The 20442-nt window shown below is 49.3% G+C and overlaps 1 protein-coding gene across 5 annotated transcripts in view; it reads left to right on the forward strand.

The window, feature by feature from the left end:
* Positions 1-20442, forward strand: part of FHOD3 (formin homology 2 domain containing 3) — a 386194-nt gene that overhangs the window by 170945 nt on the left and 194807 nt on the right. For all 5 annotated transcript variants that reach the window (XM_070421006.1, XM_070421007.1, XM_070421008.1 and 2 more), the window contains exon 5: positions 253-358. In XM_070421006.1, the coding sequence (XP_070277107.1) occupies positions 253-358 (106 nt within the window). The remainder of the gene's footprint in view (positions 1-252; positions 359-20442) is intronic.

A 20442-nucleotide genomic window follows, 5' to 3' on the forward strand; every position in this document is an offset into this window, starting at 1 on the left:
CCCCCGATCACGCCGCCAGTCACCCCACAGATGGGCCCTGTTCGCTGACCAGGCCTAGGGACCCTACCCATGTACAAATTTTATGCACCGAGCCTCTAGTATGCATATAAGTTCCCCGGTTAATCTCACCCCCCCTCTCCCCCCAATCTCCCACCTTCACTTCCCTCTGAAACTTGTCAGTCTGTTCCATGGTTCTATGTCTCTGGATCTATTTTGTTCATCAGTTATTTTTTTTCTCTCCTCTCCTGCCAGGATGACAAGGATTTGGTGCATGAATTTGTGGTGGCCGAAGGTCTGACCTGTTTGATCAAGGTGGGAGCTGAGGCCGACCAGAACTATCAGAACTACATCCTGAGGGGTAAGTTCCCACGGGCCATGCAGCAGCCAGCCCCTGCTGCAAGGGAGATCTGTGGGGTGGCGGGGTGTCCTCCAGGAAGTTCAACACCCAGAACTTTTTAAAAGGCTTGGATTAGGAGTAAGATGATGAAACCACCTGGTGGCAAAGGATGAAACCTTCGTCAAGTCTCATCAATTTTTAGGAATTAGTGACTGAACTAATTTTACTGACTTTCATATGAAGTCTTTTCTGGCTATTAAGAAAAAAGGATGTATGAGCTAGGTTCTTTATAATCTCTTTTATGGTGAAGAAGGGGACATATTAAGTGGGCTTGGGCAAAGTCTGCATTTCTGCAGAAAGCCACCCAAATCCAAAGAGGCCCGTTTATTTCCTGGGAAAAGTGTTTTCTCCAACTTGAGTTACCACCAGAGCACGTGTCAGAGTGCACATTCCTCGCCGGGCAGGTCCTTCTGCTCCTGACTCGGAATGTCTGGGGTGCACCCAGGAATTTGCATTATAAGGAATGATTCTGATATCTACCTCCATGATTTCATTTTTTTAAAAAAATATATTTTATTGATTTTTTACAGAGAGGCAGGGAGAGAGAGAGAGAGTTAGAAACATCGATGAGAGAGACATCGATCAGCTGCCTCCTGTAAATCCCCCACTGGGACGTGCCCGCAACCCAGGTACATGCCCTTGACCGGAATCGAACCCGGGACCTTTCAGTCCGCAGGCCGACGCTCTATCCACTGAGCCAAACCGGTTTCGGCTCCATGATTTCATTTTTATAAAGAATGCACATGTGGAGTTGGGAGTGCTGATTATTGTTCCAGCTCATAAAGTTAATGCTCTTTTCATAGGTACAGGGTTTTTTTGATGCACCTTCATATAAATCCCAATTTTATTTGATCCTATAAGAAAACCTGTGGATGTTTTAAGGTAGGAATTACTAGGTTGGACCATATGAAATCACTGTTATCAATACTTTTGACCTGTAATAAGAGAAACTTAACATAGTTTAGTATTATCTTAATTTTGCAGCTGAAAAATTTGAGATGCAAGGAGCTAATAAAATCAGTTTCTCTGGTGTGTGTTCACACCGAGGTCGTGCCCAGGCATAGGGGCACAGCAAGATCAATGAAGGCTTGGCTCCTCTTCTGCACATGTGTCCCTCTTCTGTGATCATATAAGGAAAAACCCTCCGTTCCTTTCCCCCGGATGAAGGAAAAATACATGCAACGGGTGATTTAATATCGAGTATCCATGGTTAGTAGGAGACAGGCAAAATGGAGCTGTCCGCCACAGTTCCCGTTGCGTCTTACCCTGAGACGTGTCCTGATGTTCTGTGCCGATACCCAGCACACTGAACCCTGAATCCTCCCTTTTCCCTAATCCTGGAGAACCACTGTCACAAAAGGCAAAAGCAAAAGAGAAAACTAGGGCTCATTACAAAAAAAATTAAGGACACATTTTCAAGTCGGTGTGAGTGGTTCCTATTCCTTTGATAAATGCCAAATGTGTGTGTGTGAGAGAGCCCCGCAGCCTCTGGCTTTTCTAGTTCATGGTGTTTGTGAGATGAAGGAGTTGTCTCATTTTGTTGAACTTCAGTTTTTTCTGGGTATGTGATGGATCCTCATGACAAGTTGTCAGTAGACAGGCTCTATTTGGTGAGCTGAAGGATTTCTGTCCTCAATATAATTAAAACATTTATGTGGAAACTTTTGTGGGATATGTAGACAAATTAACCAGAACATTGTCCTGCACTGTTGCCTTCCAATGCAGCTGTCTTTCTGTGTCTGAGGAGACGGTGCAAGCCTTGATTCTCACCCTCATGTCCCATTCACACTGGTCCAACACCTCAAATAGGGGAAGGCACAGAAATCCGGGTGGAGGAAGTTCTTCTAGTTTATTTTGCAGGTCACCTATAAATATGGATGTTCATAAGTTGAAACACATGGAAGGAAATTTACCTAACATGGCCTAATTCTGAATAGTGAGTCCAAATTGACAAATTTTTATGTTTAAAGTATGCATCATTTTAACTCTAAAAAAGAAGTCTTCTCTAGCCAATGCTTGTTTGAACATATGCATGCACACACCTCTATAGAACTAATATTAAAACCATCTATGTGTTGATCGTCATTCTTCTAACCTTATCTAGGAGTGTATATGTGCATTTTTAGTGAGTTATCATCAGTGTAAACAGCTACATTCAAGGCTAGGGATACGGGTAGGGCTCTGCCAGCTGTAGTCAGCCTCCTTTTATCAGGAAGGTAAAATTCTTGTCAGAAGCCCCCTTGCAGACATCCTATGGATTAGAACTGGGTCACATGACCATTATAGCTGCAAGGGAGGCTGACGGAGTGAGTATAGTAAGTCCTTACTTAATGTGTCTATAGTTTCTTGGAACTGTGATCAAACCAATGAAACAAAACCAGTTTGACCATAGATAATTGATATAAACAAGAGTTAAGTTCCTATGGCATCTCATGAGTGTTATAACAAAATGATGTTGAATGAAACAGTGTTACTCAAGGACATGCTATATTTGATTTCCTGGACTCTAAGGGGCGGCAGCAAGAGAGAAAGGCATGGCTTTGGATCTGAGGGTTACCAGTGCCTGACATGTAGAGGGAATTAGGAAGAAACAACTCATCCCAGCTGAGAAAGCCTGCTGGAGAGCAGCCATGTGGTGGCCCGGTTGGAGGGAGTGAGGGTCTCCCTGCTGCCGAGGGAATGGCAGGTTGTTTAGGGGGCAGAATAAGCTTAATGGCTACACAAGACCCCAAACTGTGTGTTGTGTGAATTGTTCTTCATGGCAATGACAGATGGCATTGACGTAGAGTACCTCTATAAGGCTCTCTACCTTAGGGAGTGCTTATCATTAAACTCATGGTGGTTTATGACTTGGCAGTGTTCTGATCTGTACCAGAGGCAATTACAAATGTTTAAGAATCAGAAGGTCCGAGCACAACCAGGGAGAGCCCTGTCAACTGCCTGCTGCTCTCTGGCCCTGCAGAAAGTGCCACCGAGGTAAGACCCTCATTGCAGACAGCTCTTCCGCATGTGGGGGGTGCTCCACGTTTCCATTGCCAGCACTTGGGTCTGGCCTTTAGACTTGACTTTCCCAGGAGCGTCCATGTATTGGAGGCAGAGGTTCCCATGTGTTACCTGGGACACGAGCATGTGCATCACACCCCTTCAGGTGACAACAAGGTGTCTGTTCCCAGGTGGGGAGGTGCGTTTGCATGGCTGCCTCACTTCAGCTAAGTCTTGGAAGACATGGGGTAACCAGGGCGCTGTGCAAACCTCAGCACATTTTGAAGTATTTGACTGAAACGCGTGCCAGGAAAGTACCTTCTGAGAGCTGTAAATGACAGATTTGGGGGTGTGACTTTGGTGTTTTCATACAAGGAAACTACCATTTTTCCTAGGCCACATGTTGAGTCACCCCTTCCTGACTTTGAACAACTTCTCATGGAGGCTTTTTTGGGCTGTGATCAGCAGCTGGCGGCCAGGAGGCATTAGTGATCAAGGATGACCTTTACATCACCTCTTTATTTGTCCAACCGTTTTTTAACTGAATCACCCTAGATGCAGATCAACAGAGAGAAACTAGAAAGAGTCTCAGTTTTGTAATTCACAGTCCTGGGGAGAACTCCGCATGCTACCTGGGGTCACACGAAGTCCTGGGTGGGGGGAATCCTTTGTTGTGGTTTCCATGGGGAGGCGGAGGAAGCAGGTGTAGGAGTGGCCAGTGTGAAGGATTTCCGTGGGCCCTGGAATTTAGGGCTGTCCCTGCTTGTCTGTTACCTGGCCCTGGGTGATTCGGGTGGGAATGTCATGGCCTCGAGTGTGAGAGCCCACAGGGCAGGTGGTTGGGGGCGTGGACTTGAGCTACTAGGCAAGGGGAGCTGACTGACCTCAGCCTGGTCAAGATGGCATTCCAGAACCCCTGATAGGACAGCCTGGCCGCTGTGGCTCAGTTGGTTGGAGCGTCCTCCTTTATACCAAAAGGTGGTGGGTTCTATTCATAGTCAGGGCACGTACCTAGGTTGCAGGTTTGATCCCCTGTCGGGGCGTGTGTGAGAGGCAACCAATTGATGTACCTCCCTCCCTCCCTCCCTCCCTCCCTCCCTCCTTCCCTCCATTCCTTCCTTTCTCTAAAATCAATGAAAAAACAAAAACACATATAGAAACACACGATGAGGTGGTTGATTGTCCAGCGCCGTGGGGAGTTCCTTCATGGAGTACCTTAGGATCTCCACTTGGTGTGACCATGTGCAAGTCCCCGGATCCAAGGGAAACAAGCGCATTTGGAGAACCCACTGCTTTCCACATCTGCTTTTAGAACTCGTTTAATTTATCTTTATTTTTGCACTCGGCCCTCTGTCAGCTCCCCTTGTAAGGCCCAGGAATCTGTTGCTTTTAGTAGAGGATGCATCTGCTGAGAAGTAAAGATAGGTTTTGAGTTACGGTGTAGCCAAGTGCTCTCCAAAAAATGTGAGCCGGCTGCTGGGAATAGGTCTTAAATGTACAACATGTAGAAATAATATTTATCTGGCTTATTATTCTTGGATGGTTATAGCTAATGATCTAAAGGTTGTTTTTTTTTTTCGATAGCCAGTATTTAATATAAATCTGTGGAATTTGTACCTCACAATTATTCTTATTGCAGTAAGACCTAGAGTGGTATCTTCTTGGGAACTTAAACTTTCCACACACATGCTGGCCTTCAGCTGTGGACTATGCTGGCCCTGGGCTGTGACAGTGTAACTGAGACACAGCCCTGCTCCAGAGAAGCTCCTGGGAGGGGCTGGGCATGGCCGTTCTGTGTGTTTTATGGCATTTGTCTTCTGTTTAGGAACTGCACATAGGTGGTATGCTTTGGGGAAGAAGAGAGAAGCAGACACAGAGAATTAGTCTGACCAGCCACCTTTCCTGGCTGTACCTGAAGGGAAGCTGCCTCTTAAGGGTTAGGTTTTCATGGAGAAAGTTGATTTTATCCTTAAGCAAATTATTTGTGAATCATAAAACACACCTCAGTCATTACAGAGCTGGATAAGGTCTTAGAATTCCTTTAGCTCGGCCCTCTCATTTTAGGAGAAAATGTCAGATATTTGATTTGTCCCCATAATATGTTTTTAAAAATATTTTAATGGTTGCCAATATTAAAAATGGGTTATTTAATCCAGATTTTAGACTTTTTTCCCCAAAAACTACAACCTGAGAAATTCAGAGCTTTGCCAACTATCACTTAACTATATTTCACTACAGGAAAATAATTGCCTTGCATGTTAAGGGATCTCTTAATGAGGATCAGGACTTCGGGACAGATGGTTTCTGTTGGCATCAATGTCACGAGGAACAGAAATATTACAGACCACATAGGAAGAGATTTTATGATGTTAGAAGGCAGTGGTACAAAATGATCAAATGCTAACTAAATCAACGTCCTCCATCTCAGAAAAACTGAAGCGTGTCTGTTGGCATTTCAGAGCAACAGAGGAGAGCGAGGTTGGGTTCAGACTCTACACGGTGGTTAGGGAGGGGTTCAAACTAGTCCCAAGGTGAGGACTTGGGAGCATAAGGGGGAGCTGCTTACTTCCTGAACTGAGGCCAGTTGCTTAGCACCGTGTGGTCCATGGAACGGCCTGGCCTGACTCCCGCAACCCTGACTCTGATCCTGGGGCACACCTGGCCTGACTCCTGCAACCCTGACTCTGGTCCTGGGGCTTACCTGGCCTGACTCCCGCACCCCTGACTCTGGTCCTGGGGCACACCTGGCCTGACTCCCGCACCCCTGACTCTGGTCCTGGGGCACACCTGGCCTGACTCCCGCACCCCTGACTCTGGTCCTGGGGCACACCTGGCCTGACTCCCGCACCCCTGACTCTGGTCCTGGGGCACACCTGGCCTGACTCCCGCACCCCTGACTCTGATCCTGGGGCACACCTGGCCTGACTCCCCCATCCCTGACTCTGGTCCTGGGGCACACCTGGCCTGACTCCCCCATCCCTGACTCTGGTCCTGGGGCACACCTGGCCTGACTCCCGCACCCCTGACTCTGGTCCTGGGGCACACCTGGCCTGACTCCCGCACCCCTGACTCTGGTCCTGGGGCACACCTGGCCTGACTCCCGCACCCCTGACTCTGGTCCTGGGGCACACCTGGCCTGACTCCCGCACCCCTGACTCTGGTCCTGGGGCACACCTGGCCTGACTCCCGCACCCCTGACTCTGGTCCTGGGGCACACCTGGCCTGACTCCCCCATCCCTGACTCTGGTCCTGGGGCACACCTGGCCTGACTCCCCCATCCCTGACTCTGGTCCTGGGGCACACCTGGCCTGACTCCCGCACCCCTGACTCTGGTCCTGGGGCACACCTGGCCTGACTCCCGCACCCCTGACTCTGGTCCTGGGGCACACCTGGCCTGACTCCCGCACCCCTGACTCTGGTCCTGGGGCACACCTGGCCTGACTCCCCCATCCCTGACTCTGGTCCTGGGGCACACCTGCTGGCCTGGAGGAACATGCCTCTCGTCTGCCTCTTGCTGCGAGCTTTCTGTGCTTTGTCAGGATGTCAGGGATCAATTATGGCAGCCGCATTGCCCAGCTTTGATGTGGATGACACAGCTGCACAAATGCCCTGGTGGACTCTGCCACCAGCCCCTGGGGGTTGAGGCCAGGGTGGAGGATGAGGTCCTTCCTCCCTTGATGTCTCCCTTTGCTGAGTCGCTGTGATAGGAGGGAATCGTGTCGACTGGCACAGATTGGCAGCCCGTGGGACCAGTGAACCTGCAGGCATTTTGTTTGCCAATCTATGTTAAATTTTAAATAGTCATGAACATTTAAAATTGGGAGATTTGATATAAAAATATGGATTTCTGGCTTCTTGTGAAAAACTGAACACTTGCGGCAACACAGGGTCCTCATTGCTGTGTGGCCACAAGTAGCTGGAGTTGGAAGAAGCTGCCCCTTGACTTGGGACGCTGGGCTGTGTTTACCACAGTCCCCACCGCTCCCTTTTGTACAACTCCTGGGCTGCTCCACTTATTGTGTGGCCTCTGCGCCTCATAGGCATATAAGTCTGAGTCCTCTGACCAATGACCTCGCACTCTGTGAGATGAGAATAACAGTTATCTAAAGCAGAAAAGCCTGTCTTCGTCGTAGCTGGGCAGCAGTTGTTGTTGCTACTTCAGGCACTTGGTTCTCCGGTCCAACAGGAATGTTTTCTTTATCCCCCCACCCTTCGCCCTGGCCTTGCTCAGTACGTGCACAGCTCAGCACTGTCTTCCACCTCTCCCCCTCAAGCCCTTCTGTGGTTATCTAAGGATGGACATCCTGCCACTACACGGACAGCGGTGCCCTATCATGGGAATGGAGGTGGAGCGTAGGCAGAACCACTGACTGAGGCGAGAGCTGTTTGACAAGATCCCTGCTGGAAACTTGCTGCATTGGTTGAACTTGCTGTGAGGACAGACTGGCTTTCATCTCAGTCCTAAATCCCGAGCCTCTGAACCCACCCCAGGCCTGATCATTCCTTATAGTCTCTGTCATTCCTGGTAACTGGGGCACACTTATTCCTGCTAATAACTTTATAGTCATTCTTATAAAGTGGTTTGTAACTTTGGTCGTCACTGAGTTAAATTTGTCAACTGCTTTGGGAAGAATTCACTTTATTTGGAAATTCAAAATGATTGCTTGCATGCACGTCCATGTCCCGGGACACATCCTTTTCAAGGACGTATTCTCCATCTAACTCTTGGGTGTGGTGTCTATTTCATTTTCTTTCGTTAAAGGATTTTATGCATATCTCCCCATGGTGTTTGCTTATTTATTTGTTTTTGTTTGTTCACTTTTTAATTGGGCCTGATATTTAGCACAGGATAGAGTGAGAGGGTTCTCTTTTCCTGTTTATTTTGTAAACTTGGTTTGGGAATGTCAGCTCCTACGAAGGGCCTTTCTCGCCCTCCGTGGGTGTGTTTTGCTTCCATCAGGGAACACTCGCGTCTGGGGGCCTGGATTCTTCAGTGTGGCGACCACTTAGCGAACATGACGAGTTTCGTGTGCGACCTCTCCTCTCCCTGAGGGAGAGCTAGCCACCTCTTCCTCTGTGTTTCCAGGTTTGAAACTCTTCCTGTGAGCACTTGCCTGGTAGCATGCCTGCTGGAGACTGGCCTGCTGGTTGCGGGCCTTCACCAGCTGTTGCTTGTGGGCTGGGGAGGCCTGAGAAGCTGGACCACTTAGAGGTGGGGGCCCTGGTCTTCACTGTTTGTTTGTTTTTCTTAGCCCCGTATTTGTCGAAACCTCTGCTTTGGGCATCTGATGTTCTCAGTGCCCCAGTGTTCTGACCTCAGCCTGACCTTTTTTGCTCACCCACTTGGCACACTATCAGGGATGGGGCCACCAGGTTGAACCAGCCACAAACCAAGGCCAGGAAAGCCACAGTCCGCCTGTTTGGGGAGGGAGGCTGAGTCACTCTTTCTGGTGCTGCTGATGCGTGGTGACAGAAAGGATACCTGCCAGAGTCCCATCTGTGGCCCCTCTTGCCACCCTCTCCATCCCCACCGTGCATCAGCCCAACACCCCTCTTTATTTTACAGAGAGTAAAGGGGAAGGAGGAAGTGGGGGGGGGGGGGGGAGAAAGAGAGAGAGAGAGAGAGAGAGAGAGATCTGACATCTGAGAGACACATCTATTGGTTGCCTCCCACGCGCCACCCCCTACCAGGGCCAAGGATTGAGCCTGCAACCCAGGTACGTGCCCTTGACTGGGAATAAACCTGAGACCCTTTGGTCCGTGGGCTGACACTCTAACCACTAAACTGAACTGACCAGGGCGGGCCTGCACCCACCTTAAAATCTGGGTCAGAGAGTAGCTGAGAGCTGCACCCATGCCCTTCACCTTCTAGCCCTTCTGCTGGCAGAGCTCACATCTCACCTTGGCTGCCCAGGCCTTCGGATATGCGGGCTTGCCGGACTCTAATTACTTCCTGCAGCACTGCATTTCCCCCAGAGGGGGTTGCAGCCCTGCTGTAGATGGGCCCCTCGAAGTCAGTGCTGTGTGGCGGGCCACCCCGGTCTCGGGGCTCGTGGCATCTCTCTACCTGTGCTTCTCAGGGTCACTGGGGTAGACTGGCAGGAAGGTGGTTTGGAGGCCTCTGTTGTGCAGCCCTTTTTCTTGGAAGTGCCCAGTTATCGGAGTCATCATTGTGTGTGTCTGTGCCTCAGGCTGCCGTGCTGGGTACTGGCATGCAGTGGGTCAGGTGGGCAAGGGGCTCCTGCTGCAGGAAGCAGAGGAAGGCCAGAGCGATCTAGGCCTTTGCAGGGAGAGTGCTTTCTGTTTTTCCTCTGGGCTCCCAGGTGAGAGAGGAAGGTGCTGGGAGGACCCCAGGTGAGCCCCTCACTGCATTTGGTAGCAAGTAGAATGTTTCCCTCCAGTTTCTAACTCTAAGCATGGATACCTCCAGCTTTAACCAGGATTTTGATTTTCCGCCTATCCCCTTTGAAAGAATTTCTCCTCTATAATTAGAGAGGAATTTTGCCTTATGATTAATAAGGCTTTTCTTTCACGTTTTATTTTTTTCTGAAATAAAAATCAATTGTTAATAATCTTGAACACAGCAAGCATTAAGTAGAAACAGAAGTAGCCATGCAGAGCAGTCTTTGTAAAGCAGTACAGCTCGGTCTACCTGGCCAAGGTGATCTCCAACCCTGAGTATTCCGCCAAATCATGGGCAATGGCTGATATCTGACCATTTTTTTACCTTAGAAATGGCAAAGTCAAATGGTTTCACTTAGTATTATTATAATTTGATATCAACTAGACTCCTTCCTAGACTGATTAGATGCTTCTATAGATTTCACCTTGCATTCTGAGTCACATTCAGGCCAGTTTGCAGCCCCCACCCACCCACCCCTAACAAGCCCTGTAATTTTGTGCAGTCCTGCCTCTGAGAACTTCAACTTAAGAGCCATTCTTGTCACAGTATCAGCCAAAGTGGTTTCTCCAGAACTCTCATCTTCTCACCAGAGGCCTTTGTCTTCTTCCTTTTATGAGAAAAGAAGGAAGAAAGGAAAACAGTTGTTTGACCATTCCTATGTATGGAATTTTCCACAGCCAAATCTCACTGCTGTGTGTTCATTGGGAATTTTCCCACTTTGTTCATATGGAAGATGTGCCTTTCACTCCATCCTTCTCTCCTTCCTCGGTAGACTTTCCCAGAAGACCAGCAGGAAAGGTGTACCTTGAATCCTAGTCGTTACCTCCGTGGCTGTAACCATCTCTGTCATGGTCCTCTTTCATAGAACTTCTACTTACAAATCCATGTTTATGGTAGAACAGAATGTCTTAGTGAATTTTAAACCTAACCCCAAACATGGATTAAGACTATTTTCTTGGCTGGGGTTCCCTGGGGAACTGTCAGTTGCTGTGTCCATAGACCGCTGCATTTTGGAGTTTTGAGGGCTCTTGGTAACCTGGGCCAGCCTTCCTGCAGGGTGCCACTCTTTTTCCCCGGACAATGTGGCTTCCCCTGCCATCGAGGTGCACGAGACCCCACCTCAGGTCACTCTGCAGTGTCCCACACCTGTGGAGTCAGCCATGTCCTGGGTATCCCTGCGGCCCCATGTCCAAACCTCAACACAGCATCTTTACATACCATTCAACGCCCCCGGCCCCCACAGCACTTCGTTCATCATCTCTGTGAAGAGCACAGTCCTCCATCACAGTTAAGTGAGCTACCCAGGGCCTCCTAGATCCCTTTCTCTCTCTCACTCTCTGTGATCATCCACCACCAAATTTGGAGTTCTCTACCCCTCATTCTTTTTTCTTTTTTAAAATATGTTTTTATTGATTTTTAGAGAGAGGGGAAGGGAGAGGGATAGAGAGATAGAAACATTGATGAGATGAGAGAGAATCATCATTGATTGGCTGCCTCCTACATGCCCCTACTGGGGATTGAGCCCGAAACATGGGCATGTGCCCTGACCGGGAATTGAACTGGTGACCTCTTGGTTCCTGGGTCAGCGTTCAGCTGCTGAGTCACACTAGCCAGGTGCTGCCTCTCACTCTTCACTCTCCTTTCAAGTCTGTGCATCTCTTTTCATTTCCAGTTACAGTGTCTGAGTTCAGACCATCATTTTTTCCTTCCTAATTTTCTCTGTGAGCTCATTAGTTTCCCTGATTTCATTTCTGCTTTCCTTTGGTCCATTTTATACCTTGTTGTCTGGGTTGACCCTCTAGATCTGGCCTCCTCAGTCCCTGGTGGAGATCCCTCAGTGGCTCTTCTCATCCTCAGGAAGAAATCCTGGCCCTTCCATGTCGGCAGAATGTCCATGTGGCTAGACATTGTCCAGTCCACTTCAGCCTTCTCTCTGACCTCAGTATTGCCTACGAGGCCCTTTCTCACCTGGTTCACACTTTACCCTCTGCCTCCTGCATGTGCTCAGGATGGGGCTCAGATGCCAGATCCTCCAGACCTTGCCCTGACCCCCGATATTTAGGCCCTCTGTGCAAACCGTGGTATTGACACTTATCTCACTGATGATAAATATTTGTTGCAAATACACTATGGGCCAGAGACCCTAGGCTAATTCCCTCTACCATAGTTGGCTGCCTGCATGGCAGTTTTCATGCTCAATGCAGGCACGTTTTAGGAGCTCAGTGGACATTGGCTGAGGAGAGAAGAGATGAGTGATAGAATGTCTTCGGGAAAGAGCAATCATGATCCCGAGGAAGCTGCAGGTTTACACTGAGAATCGGAGGGAGCCTGGATTTGCTAACCTGAAGCTTTAGCTCACCACATTGGTTTGTTTCTGAGGCACTGGAGCACATGTTGATTTGTTTTTGGTACTTAGAAAAAAATGCTAAATTGTTGAATTTTCTTTTTGATAATTTTGCTAGTTCAGTAGATCAAGATGGTGTATATCTTGATTTTAACTGTCAGGCCTTCAGAAGATAAAATCCATGAAAAATGGATTATACCGTATAACCTCTTTTGTATCTTAAGGAGTTCTCTACCTGCCTCTGAAACAGATGGATTGTGAATTCCATGGTGGCAGGAATATCATTGTCATAACCCTTGTGGTCCCAGCTCCAGTCTGATCCTGATGCCTCATAGATATTTAACACTCCGGTGTGGGGTGAATTTCCCGCCAAAATATAAGATGGCGCGGGCAATTATTTAGGTTTCCCGCGCAAAATCAGGGATTTTTATGATACCTATTACCCCAATGGGTATGAAACGGTTCGCATACGCAGGTAGGTATCTTTGTGAACGGCAAACAAACAAATATTTGGTAATACGCAGTTACAATCGGCCCGAGTTTACACGTTTCCCGCACTCCACCGCAAATCTATATGAACCGAGTTAAGACGGCTCCCGCGGAGTACGCGCAATTCACGCGAGCCGACTTAACTCGTTTCCCCCACTCCAAGTGTTAACAGCTACTTGATTTAAAAACTTAAATGAGTGAATGAGTGGGAGGGTGTGCCTGGAGCCATGCCATGGAGTTCTGTCTTGGTCTTAGTTAGTGCTCTGTGAGTGATTGTGGGTAAGTGCACACTTTATACTGGGAAGTGGGTATGCATGGCCAGAAGGTACAGAATGGGGAGATAGCAGTGATATGATAAAGGTGACGTGTAATTGGGAGCATTTTCATTTGATTTGGTTTTCAGCATCCTCATGAGCTCAACCATGTTATCCCTTGCCTCCTTTCCCCTGCCTCTCCTTTCCTCTGCTCCTCACAATTGGACTCCCCCAAAGCCACTCCTGTGCTAGGTTGACCCGACATGTCAAGAGCCAGTTCCCGCAAGCAGAACAGTGCCCCATGGCCCCCATTGCACACACTCGTCTCTGACCCTGAAACACTACGAGGGCATCCTAATCATCCCAGAATTAGAGCTCTAGTTTGACCCGCCCAGGTCACCCTGTCCTTGGGCCTTGGCTTGAGCCTGCCAGGGTATAAGTGGGGGATAAGTTTAGATGTAGGGAGATATGTAGGGTTGTTTTTGGAGGAAGGGGCAAACTTGCTGTGTTTAAAGGCAGATTAGGAGCAATGAGCAGGAGTTATAGGAAAGTGGTTTTTGACTGAAGACAAGCTGCTAGAACAGGGTTGGAAAATTAGTTGATTTTCTTTGCCAACGTAAACCGATCAGTGGCGACTTTCTGGAGCGCTCTGCTGAGGATTCTGAAGCCACATCCAGCATCAGCAGGAAAGAGTGCCATGGCTGATCTGCGATGTCTGTCAGCGGCCTGAGAGGTGGGGGGTGAGCGCAGGAATACTATATATGGCGTTTGCTTATTGTGGGGAATACTGGGCATTTTCAGAATGCTTGTTGAGTTGATTTCAGACAGGTGTGTGGCAATTAGTATTCTAACCACAGTATTCTTTGCACTGGGAATGCTCCAGCAGGGACCAGATGACCTGTTAGGGCTGTCTGACTTGGGGTGGGGTATGACAGGATGACCTCTTAGGCCCCTTCTAGGTCTAAGATTCTGTGTCTCTGAGTTAAATAGAAAAAGCAGAGGGATGAAAGCAGAACTTTTTGGCTCCCCTTCTCCATGTTCTTAGTTGCTGTAGGGTCCCAGGCTATCACCAAGTATACATTGTCCTGTTTTAGTGACAAAAAGGCCATTTGGTTACATGACATTGAGCCCAGCCAAGTCATGGAAAAGGAAGGTGGGCTGCCCTTAGTCATTAAGGGGCTGCTCTTCATGCTGACCTGCAGAATTGTGAAGGCGTAGCAGGGTGAGTATTGGCGTATATCTAGGAATTCATATGTACATGTTGAGGTCCGGAGATAGCGGTAGGTTTGCTGCTTCTCCAGAGCTTGAGAACTGAGAGCCAGGAGGCTCACAGAAACCTCAAGGGGTTGGGCTCATTGGTCAAAGCAAGGCGGGACTGGAGAAGCAAGCTGATAGTCGTGAGGAAAGGCCCTCACACAGGGCTGCCTCACTTGGCTGCCTTCCTGACTTCCCCACTATCTACCAACACTACCAACTTGGTCCAAATGTTTTCTTTTCCCTGTATACACCTTACTGCACCACATCCTTCTTTCTAGATCTTCTTTCTGTCTTTTTCAGCTTTTCCAGGTCTTAATTGGAGGGTTACATAAAGATTAAACTCCCTCAGATTTGAGGTTTCACTGCTTTTTGTCAGCTGTGGCCCCAGTTTCTCTGTGGTTAGAGCCCTCAGTTAGTAAAGGTGAGTTGACTGTTTCATTCACTCATCAGTGAGTGTGACTTGAGGGAGTCAGTCACTTTCAAGTACAGGGTAATGAAGAACAGCACAAACTAAATAATTACAAGTTATATGCTATTAAGTTCAAGAATAAGGTGCTAAGAGGAGGGAGCTTAGACTATACCACATGCATACTGTGGTAGGCAGGACCTAAGATGGCCCAAAAGATTTCTGCCCCCTGCTCTACACCCCATGTAATCTTCTCCCCTTGAGTGTGGGCGGGACCTCTGATCATGATGGACTTGTGAACAGCATGGGATGGTGATTAGGTCACATTATGTTGCAAAGGTGAAAGGATTTTGCAGATGTAATTAAGGTCCCAAATCAGTTGAGTTTGAGTGAGTTAAACGGGATGTTATCCTGTGTGGGGCAGGCTAAAACAGGGGGGCCCTTAGAAGGGAGTCTAGAAGTCAGAGACACACTCTCTTCTGCTGACCTTCAAGAAGCAAGTTGCCATGATTTCTACAGCTGCAAGGAAACGAATGCTGCCAACAACCACATCAGCTTGGAAGGGGACCCCAACCAAGCCTCAGAAGGGACCACAGCCCCAGCTGACACCTTGATTACAGCCTTGTGAGACCCTGAGCAGAGGATGCAGCTGAGCTGTGCCTGGACGCTTGCCCCATGGAAATTGTGAGATAATGTGTGTTGTTTTAAGCTGCTAAGTAATTTGTTATGCAGCAATAGAAAACAAATGCAGTTACATACAAAAATGGTAATTTAGCACCATCTGGACATGCTAACATTGGTACAAAACACCGTGGAGCCTCAGTAGGGGCAGAGGTCTTTGTGTAAGGGGTTTCGGGGGAGGTTTCATAAAGGCATCACCTTCTTAGTTTCTTCCTGGGCTTCTTAGGCAACCACATGACATCCATCCAAACCGAATTCCCCTGCATGTCCCTGCTGCTTCTTGTGTGAGCCTCTCACATGGCCTGCTTAAACCCTTCACTCCGGTGGGGGGTACTCATTTAGGTCTCTCAAAAACAACAACAGCAACGATGGTGACATCCATGCCCAGACCATTGAAGGCTCTCTCCTGCACACCGTGAGCAACTAAAGGAGAAGGTGACTCAGAAGAAAATTCAGCATTTCCAGTATGCCGGTGTCATGAGAGAACATAAAGACTGGGCTGGGCTTTAGGAAAAGAGGGGAGGTTGGTAAGCAGTCAGTCATCTTGGGTGATCTTGCCCGTGAGCTAGTGCTGGGTACCTGGGCCCAAGGGCTCTGGGGCAAGTCTTGCTCTTCTTCAGAGGTGCTTTTGCTCATCTGTCTTTGCATCCCCATCCTCCAGTCCTTCACGTGCCCAACGCAGAGAGCTGCTGTGGGAGGGGAGGGCTCCAGCCGAGGCCCCTCACCACAAGGAACTTGGCAGTGGCCTTAGGATAGGAGCCATTGAGTAAAGATGGATATTCAGAAAAACACTGTATTAAGTTAGGTTTTGGATGAAAATCCCGACAGCCTGTTTCCCGCCCCCCCCCCCCCGCCAACTTTGCTTGCATCAGCATTGTTTCCAAAGGTGGTTGATAGATTTTAAGTAGTTCAATCCTATATCATCCATTTCAAAAGACACGGGGAACTTTTTTAGTTATTCTTTTCTCCATCGTTTAAGATGTTTGCTTTTCATAATTCAGCTTTTCTTTTTCTTTTAAATAGAATCAGCTTAACGTATCACGTTTCATGGGAATTTCATAAAATATGAAATGTGGTACTTGAATCAACGGTTCATTCTCATGTTGGCAAAACACAGCACAAAGGTTCCTAGGCATTATCAGGCTTGAAAAGAAAGGAAATATGTAATTTTATGGTTTTGTTTCGGAATTCCATGAGGATTACAAAATCCCTCTTACGTCAGTTGAAGTCCAAATGGGAAAGGGACTTGGCACTGTGAAGGGCTGGCCCTTGGGTAAATTATAGTTGAGATGGTAGTGACCTTCCAGGCCTGTTGAGGAGCACCGTCAGCTCCTTACCTGGTTTGACAAGCAGATATTCTGTGGAGGCCGCAGCTGGGTGCTGTGGCACTGGGCAAGGGGACAGTGCCTACTGGCTGCTCTTCCGTCCCTGGTAGAGAGTTCCTGGGAGCATTTTCCAGCCTAAGACCCTCTGACTGTTCCCCCGGGAGCTGTGCCTGGTTAGTGTCTGAGCGAGGTGTGCTGTTGTCCTCTTTAAGCCAAAGGGGACAGGTATCTTATCATCTGTTCTAACTTCGACTTTCTGACTAGTCTTGCCCTGAGAAATAAGTGTACTTCCCTCATAAGAAAGCATTTACTGAAAAGGCACTGCAAGTACCCTGTGACTGCTCCCTGAGCTACCTGATCTTGAGAGGTGGTAGCAGTGGGCCTGGTCTTATAACCTAATGGACTCCTTGAACAAAATGATCAGAGCTCCTCTCTCCACTCTGTCTTTGCAGGCTTGCTGGGTGTAGGCCACTGTAGGGGGGGTGGTTTGGGGCTGTTTTTCCCATGGGGTTGACAGGAAAGGTGGTTAGCACACAGGAGCTTCCCAAGTCCGCTCTCTGTCACCTTCTGGATCTCCTGTCACCGAGTGCAGTGGTGTCTCCTGATAGTTACTGTCAAGAGCACCGTTTGGCCTTGGCACATAGACCAGCCAAGGGCCTGCTCGCTGTCTTGGCATCTGGTAGTGGGACTGAGAAGACACCTCTATGTCACCTCCATACTTGCTCTGTGCTGGGGTGCCCGTGAAACTGAGCTAAGTGGATGTGTCTGAATCCACTGGGAGGGGAGGACTCCACCTCGTTCCTTTATGCATGCCGACCCTTCTGCCTCCTCCTCCTTGGCTTTCTGTAGGGTTTCTCTCTACCATTTGTGTTACCCTTCCCATGAGGCCTCTGGGAGGGCCTTCCTAAAGGTCTCAGGGGGTACGGCCTTCCCACCTCATAGAACATTTGTCCCCCTGTCCTCCCTGACTAGATTGAGACCTCCTTAATGATCAGACACCCTTTCTAATTTGCCCCTGTCCCGCTCTGAGCGGGACCCTCATGCAGTGCCTGGTGCTTCCTAGGCCCTTCAATAAAGGAATCTACCAGTAACTGTGGTCTAGAGGATGTCAGAGGGACAACAAATCCAGGCAACATGGATAAGGCAGAGAAGTCTTAGAGTTAAAAGCTGGAAAAACAGGAGAAAAGACCCACAAGAGAGGACCATGACCATAGCCAAAGCCATGTCCATGCACATGTGGGCAGTTCGATGGGACCTGGGCATTCCTGGTTTGTCCGTTCTGCCTGCCATATTAGATAATGTGAGCCAGAAGTGATTGGCCCCGTACTGGGCATTTGGAATGGTTTGCTGGAACACAGTGCTCTGCATTCCTGATTGGGGAGCCCTGTGTTTCTCAGAATGGAGTCTGTTTCTCCTTGAGCAAAGGGCACTGTGCTGAGAGAGCCAAGGGCAGTGCAGATGTGCTGGTTCCCTCCCCTCCAGGATACAAGCTCCCTTGCCTGGTACCTGGGCTGGCGTCTCCTGGCTCTCTGGCTTCTCCTCTGAGCCTCCCGTTGTGTAGGGCATTCGCCCCTGTGGTCCTCTGGGGGCTGGGTGATCTCATTTGCTCAGTGTTTATTCAAAGCCAGTGTGCTATGCCTTTGGCTTTCTTTGTTAACTAGACTTCTTACAGTAGTAACAAGAGTACATGGCTGTTTTGTCAGATTATGCCTCGGAGGCGTTGGGTGCTGAGAAAAAGTTGACTTCATCGCCCAGCTTCTGTTCTTTAGAAAGCTGGTTTTGTGTACATGACATCACCTGTTTCCACACCTGCTCCTGTGCCAGTGTGCCACCCCAAATCACCATCCACCTAGCTTCTCGCACACTTCTCGCACACGCACACTGACGGATTGGTGTCAGCCGGACAGAGTGCTGCACATTGTGGCGAACTCCTTCTACTCTCGGGGGGATTCCAGCTCAGGCACACGTCACTATCACTTGCTATAAGGAGCGTGTCTGGAGACAGATTGCTTACTTGGAGTTTTAGAAATAGATGTAGGTGTGGGTGATACTCAGGCTGGCTTTGGATGTTGCTTCTCTGGACACAGCTGAACACCAGAATGTTTAGTTCTGAAAACCCTATTGCTGGGAAGCCCCTGTGGTTGTCCTGGAAATGGGGCTGTGTTCAAGGACAATGGGTTAAATTCAGATTCCTTATCAGCCATATAGAATCTGACGTGTGGTGTATCAGCTGCTTTTGCTTAGCTGACTACTAGTCCTACAGTGAGGCAGAGGCCAGGCCATTTCTATTATGTTCCTGGTGAGAATTCGGGAGCCGTCCACTCCAGTGGGAGAGCACCTTCACTGAGTACGTGCGTCTTGCTTTCTTTCTGCTTTTTCTTTTCAACAGGAGACACTAAAGAGATCTAGGTGTGGGGGGAATATTTTCATATAAGATGTATTTTAAATTCATGAAAAGGCTATGGCTAAGGCTGAAAAGCCCGAGTAACTTGGAGTGGAAGTCCATGGTCTCACAGTGGAATCAGATCTCTGACAGGGTTCCCCGCTGGGCTCTGTAGCAGCAGGTGCTCTGAGGATTTGCTGGATTCCAGGAGCCGGTGTCACTTGCTTTTGACCTTGAGAACCTCTGCTTCTTGAGAGACACTGGCCTCTGTGGAGGGGAGGTGGGAACTGTGGCCCCCAGTGTCTGTGTCTGCACCCACTGAAGGCATAGGGACGCAGGGGTCCTCCTGCCAGGGTGTGGCTCCCTCCTCCCCAGGTATGGGGAGGATGGGTTGTGGGGGTGTGGACAGATTCAGGATCATGAGGATGGGTTATATTTAGATCTAAGGTGGGAGACTATAATCTCATCTGTTAATTCTCTTATCAGTCACAGTTGTAATTAAAATTATTTTGAGCTATATTGGACTTATCCTATATAATAGAGAAACATGCAAATTAACTGTTCCTCTGCTATGCTCAAGCCACCCCCACAAGTCACGCCCACCAGCCAATCCAAGTGACTATGCAAATTATCTGACAAAGATGGCGGTTAATTTGCATACTCAGGTGTCAAGCTCCCCAGGAGGCAATGGCGGCCATGGCTGCAGGCTCCTGGGACCTTTGCCAGTCCTGGCAGGCGCGCCAAGCCACGCCCGCGGGCTCCTGGGACCATCCCCTCTGCTGAGCTCACCAGCCAATCATGATGAGTATGCAAATTAACCAAACAAAGATGGTGGGCCTGTGGGCAGCACACATGTGCACAGGCACTGAGTGGCTGGGGGCAGGCGTCCCATCCCGCCCCACCCCAGCCACTCCATGCCGGTGCGCAGTGCGTGGAGACAAGGAGTGGCCGGCCATGGCAGGGCGGGACGCCTGGCTTTCTCCCTGCCCCGGCTTCTCTGGGCAGGTGAGCAGCGCATGCCAGCATCCTGTCCCGCCCAGACCATTCCGGGCCTGTGGGCAGCACATAAGAAGAGCCTTTGGACAGGGGAGGCGGGCCTGCAGAGGGCGGCCTCTATTCCCCACATGGCGGTGATGGCAGCCGTGAGCGTGCCAACCGGAGCCTGTGGGCTGAGCTGAAGTGCCAAGGAGTTGCTGCACAAGTCCCGCCTCCTGGCACAGAAGGTGTGTGATCGCAGGGACAGCCACTGTGGCAGGCCAGATTGACATCCTCCTGGCCGCGCCACCGGGGTTTGCGGATCTGCGAAGCCACAGGCCTCTGGTGCACACATCCTCCCCCCCCTCCCCCCTTGTATGTGAACATCCCCCAGTGCGCTGTCACTCTTGCGTACCTGCAACAGTCCCGGACCAAGGCGCGCACAAGTTCCTCCCGCCCCTCCGCCGCACTTCCATCAACCCCAGCATGCCTAAGTCCCCCACAGGATGTGCACACATCCCCTCCGACACGCTCACATCCTTTAGA

Source organism: Myotis yumanensis, unplaced genomic scaffold (assembly GCF_028538775.1).
Source record: "Myotis yumanensis isolate MYYU_CA2020_CCGP unplaced genomic scaffold, mMyoYum1.0.hap1 SCAF_7, whole genome shotgun sequence".
NCBI lineage: Eukaryota > Metazoa > Chordata > Mammalia > Chiroptera > Vespertilionidae > Myotis > Myotis yumanensis.